General features: G+C 38.4%; 1 protein-coding gene across 1 annotated transcript; it reads right to left on the minus strand.

Annotated features, from left to right (window-relative positions):
* LOC109235242 (F-box protein At1g70590-like) lies at nt 391–5,100 on the minus strand. Its single transcript, XM_019401278.1, has 4 exons — nt 4,118–5,100; nt 1,921–2,054; nt 1,269–1,451; nt 391–815 (listed from the first exon to the last, which is right to left on the minus strand). The coding sequence occupies exons 1-4, from the start codon at nt 4,686–4,688 to the stop codon at nt 645–647; spliced, it is 1,059 nt and encodes a 352-aa protein (XP_019256823.1). The 5' UTR covers nt 4,689–5,100; the 3' UTR covers nt 391–644.

Raw genomic sequence — 5,945 nt, forward strand, 5'->3', positions numbered from 1 at the left:
CTTTGTGTTTTTCGAAGATAGAGATTGGTCGGGGTGGGTGGGGTTGAGGAGGGAGGGGAAGAGAGTAGATAGCATTTGGAAGTGAGGAGTTCGTTTTTTGGGCCATTTCACGCGCTTGGAAAATGTGAGAAACACTTACCTTGCCATATCAATTTTTTGTGTCTAAATGACACATTTGAGATGTGGTTAGAGTGTACAAATGGAACGGACTTAAGATTGAGTGTCTAAGTAAAAAGTGTGGACATAGGTATGTCGATGTATTTTGCCTTTCACTATTAATATTCAACTGTTCTTCATACAACAGAGTGAAGCAAGGCTTCTAAGAATCACCAAGTTCGTTTTCAAATCTATATAATTTTTTGGAACAATATATTTCCATGCCCTTGTTCATAAATAATCAATAGTACGTAATATACTTCAAACCTGTTAATGTTACAAGTCTTTAAGCTATCATAGAATAAACGGTAACATTTAAGCGCAAAACTATTTCGACACAAGCACTTATTATAACATTACAGAACTAGAGAATGTACATCAGTAAGAGAAACTATGTATATTTACACTTTGTATTTGAAGAAGGTTCAAAAGTAGCATGCTAGAGAAAGATGTGTAGGCAGCATTAAGCTAAAAACTGGGAAAATCAATCAGCGGGATGAAGAAGGCAAAGGATGCCAATTATCAGCAAGAAGCATTGCTCTGTCACGAGAAGAAGTGGATATCTGTTGAAGTATAACATACTTGACGTGATCAGCTGCTGTCTCACCAGCACGAGTGGCAAGCTCCAAATACACCACAGCTTTCATCATGTTACCTTCCTGCTCAAGGAATAACAAGAGTGATGATAAGTTCATAGACAAGCGAAAGAAATAAAAGGGAAAGAAAAAGAAAAAGGAAAAAGAAGAGGAAGGTCGAGGTTTGCAGGTCCTTTTCCTATATGAACCATTAGGCGATACAGACAACATTTTTTCCATGGACCTATTCATCCTCTGTTTAGTTATATGTGGAGGTATTTGACCGAGCACATAGTTTAAGAAAGAAGAAAAGATTTTCGAAACTTATGGCCTTAAAAATGTCATGTCAGTAAGGGTAAAATGGGAGATCTAAAGTTAAATTTTTTCTAAATGCAGAAGGTTGTCATTCTTTTTGGAACATAAAAGAGTGTAACATAAAATGGCACAGAGGGAGTATTGTTTTTCACAATCTAGTCATAAAGAAGTTGGGAAGGGTTGGAGTAGTGCAGTGGGAGGATTTATGTAGGCTCTACTTACGGAAAATAGACTAAGTCCGTGCTCAAACTGGGCTTTGCTATGACCTCGATCAGCTGCTCTCTTCATCCATTTCCTTGCTAATTTATGAGACTGCGATAGACCTTCTCCCACTGAGTAGCATATTGCAGTGTTATACATGGCACGGACATATCCACCTTCCGCTGCCTTCAGATACCACCTTGCCTGCACTTCAAAAAGAGAAAACACTTTCAGAAGCAAAGTTATCATATGAACAACCCAGTCATCCGTATAGAAGTCAAAAGACGAATAACAACTTGATCGACCATAATAGTGAATTTGAATTTTTAAGTACAAATTCTTCTTTTTGTTTTTGGCAGGCAATGTCGTCATAATTCCAGAATTGTGAAATTCCAGAACCTCAGAGTATGATTTGATCTGGAACTTGAATGACATTGGCCCAAAGTGATATTGGACCTATGTATATGTTCTTCCTACATGCATGACAAGATAAAATTCAGTGATCTACATAGTGTTTTCGGTATGCATGGCAAGATAGACGAACCCATAAACAGGGAAGATCTCCCTTATTTTTGTCTGTGAAATTAAATGGTCACAAAAACAACTGGTCTCAATCCAAACTAGTTGAGTCTGCTCTGTGAAGTTAATGGTTAAACAAGTAAAATTTTCATACCGCTTCCTTAAGATCCCTACTTGGGCCACAACCTTTATGTAAACAAAGGGCAAGCTGGTACTGAGCTCGAACATAGCCTGCAATAGAAGCTTTGTACAGCCATTTGATAGCCTCCTCAATGTCTGGTGGATTAGCTGCATAGAGTATAAATAGATCATTACTACATAGAGATACAATAACCAGAGTAATGAAAGTCAAATCTGAAAGTTGTAAAACAAATGCTTCCTTTTGTGGTCAGTAAGCTTGACAGAGAACTATGCTACTGCAAATAAAACGCAAAGTTCTGGTGGGAGCTCTCGGCGATGAAATGACTTCACATGCGTATGTGGACTTCTAATTCTATTAAGTAGCATACACCATAAGTTGATGCATAACAGTAAACCGCCAAAAACTGCTGGTAGAGCAGAGCCTACTCTGGTTCACTGACACAATCACCAGAGGAATAATAAAAGAGAAGGACAAAAATTATCGTAAAATGTGTTGCTGACTTGCTGCCTTCAACTTCTCTGGAATAAGTGCTGCAGAGGCCTTCCAACAATCTACTTCCCCGCCCTTGCATTTAATGGTTCTCTAGCAAAAGGGTAAACTTTACAGTTTTCAGGTGTTGGAAGGGGAACTTCAACCAATTAAATAGTAGGAGGGGCTCCACATAACCTCTTCCAACTTCTAGAACTACTTCTTACTTCCCCCTTAAACATTATTCTTTCTTTCATTACAACGCATTTTGCTGCTAAATCTTCTGTAATATAGCTCTCTCAACCCCTCTTAATGTGATTGCTCCAATAACTTGGCATTGTAACACTTTCTTGCACAACTCTGCTATCAACAGCTCTCAGGCCAAAGCCATTAAGTCATGCCAGTTTTGCACAATCTCACTGTCAACAGATTGGTGTAAAACGATGGGATTGTGGCTGGAGGGCTTGGCAAAAGAAGCAGTTTTTTGTTAGCTGGTGGCTTGTGGTTGTATACCAGCAGCGCCTGCGATGGCGCCATGATCGGTATGAAAGAGCTGGCTTAAGGGTAATAGGAAGAGATACCTTTCTCCAAAAGAGATCCCAAAACAGTCCTGATTTTATTTTAATGCTATTCTTTTTCAGAAAGGATATCAGGGAGACTGCAGGGACAAGATACTGTAAAGGAAGTTAAAGGGAGAAAAGTGCCAACCTCAGGAATGTTTAAGGATATATATGACAATTCCTGAAACAACTAAAAGCACCACTAGTTCAATAAAGACCAACTGTGCAAGAAGAAAAATGAACAACTGGAATTACCTCACCCTCCCACACCTAACTTTCTCAATTTTGGACAGCACGCTCAATTGGTGATAATGATTAGAGAGGGCATCGCAAGCAAGATTTTAGAGAAATGCTAAGTCCATATCAATGAACGAAAGTATACTAGAGAAAACAAGACAAGCTATACCAATAACTACCAAGAAGCAAATGTAAATCAAGTAAAATCTGATGCACAAATTACTAACTCTTCATGCTGAATGAGAATCACAAAGAGACAAAGCATAGGAAGCAAAAGCATGGATCTTTGGTTACTAAACACTGTGATTGGTGAAACAAGCCCACTATTAATAATTTATTCATACAATTAAGGCTGTTAAATCTCATACACGGCAAAGAAACTTGTGCTTCTTTTGATACAAAAATCTACAATCTTTCTCTTTATTTCTCTTTTGTCGGGAAAAGTAAGCTATTCATTTCATTGATTGCACCAAGAAGGTGCCAAATTCGTAAACTATGTAATACTGTTAATTTAAATGTTTTTTGTCCATCAGGCGTATTCTCCCAAGCACCCTACTAAAATCTATGTGCTCATACTTGTGGCAGTTTGAAGTACTGTCAGTTCACCAAGAGGATCGTCCTCCCAATTTGAAGTTAAGTTTTTTAACAGAAAGCTCAAACCTTGGCGACTACGATCATAAACTATGACAAGTGTCACGACTATAAACATTTCTTGTGATTATGACAGGCAGGGGCATAGCTACCTTTGGTAAAGGGGTTCAATTGAATCCCCTTCAACGGAAAATTACATTGAATCCCCTAACTCGAATTTCTGGCTCCACCACTGACGACAGGGCCATACCCTTGGATCTCTCCTTCACATAGAAAGATAGTTCCTTTTTTTTTCTCAAACATAGCAAGATAATCAATATTCCATATTAAGCAAGAAAATGTAAGTTAGTTACCTTGCAAGAGGGAAATGCCCAAGTTACACTGACCAGCAGGGTCACCAAGTAGAGCAGCCTTTCTATAAAAAGCAAACCCTTGTTCCTTTCTCCCCATTTCCCAATAAAGCAAGCCAGCATCAACCATAGCCAAAGTTGACCCACGAGCCGCACCTTTAAGGAAGGAGTCAAGTGCCTTATTCAAATTAACCTCAACCCCACCACAGCCATGCTTGAAATTCTTACCATATTTGAGAAACAACATGGCTTCTCTTAAGGGCCTAAGTGCATCACACCAAGACTTGCATACCTGTGAAGCAGCACGTAAATTTGGCAAAGTGAAAGTGGCAGCTATTTTCAATAACACGTCGTTAGGAAGTTGCGAGAAATTATCTGAGGAATATTCCTGATTTGATGATGAAAATGGATTGAATTGGGGATTATGGTTTGTGGGGTGGTTTTTTCTTGGATTATTGTTTTCGGGTGTTTTTGACATGAATGAAAAGGCGGTGAAACGAGGACCACCGTCGGATTTGTATGGCCATGTTCTCTGATTCATCATCTGGTATTCTGTGGACCCTGCAGCTGCCATTGAAATGAATAGGCCCTTAATAAGAATTCGAGTTTGTGTACCCGAATTCAGTTGAAAATCGGAATGAAATGGAGCTGTCAAAGAAAATGGGAAGGGAAGAGGAGAATATTTACAACAAGTGATTTTACATTATTTTGTACTCCATATAACAAACTCAACATCATCATCATTATATTATAATAATGTGTTGCAGGAATTATGTGACCCAAACAACTCTTTGGAATAAGAGTTGGTGAGAGGTTGGAGGTTAGGGGTTTTGTGATGGTCGTAGGAAACGCGTTGATGTTCTCACGAAATTGTTGTGCTCCTATGAATTATGATGACCAACTAACTGCATATCTTTTTCTTTCGGGTTTTCTTTGCGTGTGGAAGTTGTGATCGATGTTGTCAATTGAAGGAAAGATAAATGAGACGAGATGCAGAGGATGACTATTTTTTCGCTTTTATATTACCTTCTTGGGAGAGAAATATACGTATGGGTAAATCTCAAAATTTAGAGCCCCACATAAGAATTTTTTCACTGTTATAAATATATTATATTATGGATGTTCATACTCCGTTGTAAATAAGCTTCCTGAAAAAGTTTATCCATATGTGACTCCGCCGTAAATATGTTATCTATTTACTACTCTATTGGAAATAAGCCTCCTGAAGAAGCTTATCACTTCGGTACCCGGTTATGGATAAACATTACTTTTAGTATAAGATTATCCATATCTGATATAGTAGCAGCTTACACAACAGCTTGTAGTAGCTTACACAGCAGCTTGTAGTAGCTTGCACAGCAGCTAGTAGTAGCAACTTACACAGCAGCTTACAGTAGCAGCTTGCAGTAGCAGCTTACACAGCAGCTTCCTTTCTTCTATAAATAGAAGAGATTTCAGTTCATTATGTACATCAGTTTGAATTCGAATAATATATCAGTTTCTCTCTATACTTGTCTTTACTTTACAGTCTTTATTTTATAACACGTTATCAGCACGAGACTCTGCGATCTCGAGCAAATACTTTGAAAGTATCTGAGGTACGAACTTTCTTTTTCTAAATAATGTCAAATCTTTCTAAACTTGAATTTATAGTCCTGGATATATCGGGCAAAAGCTACATGTCTTGGGTGCTTGATGCTGAAATTCATCTTGATGTGATGGGTCTGGCAGACACCATCAAAGACAAAAATGAGGCATCAAACCAAGATCGTGCCAAAGCAATGATATTCCTACGCCATCACCTTGATGAGGGCCTGAAAATGGAATATCT

Source organism: Nicotiana attenuata, chromosome 12 (assembly GCF_001879085.1).
Source record: "Nicotiana attenuata strain UT chromosome 12, NIATTr2, whole genome shotgun sequence".
In the NCBI taxonomy this organism is placed as follows: Eukaryota; Viridiplantae; Streptophyta; class Magnoliopsida; order Solanales; family Solanaceae; genus Nicotiana; species Nicotiana attenuata.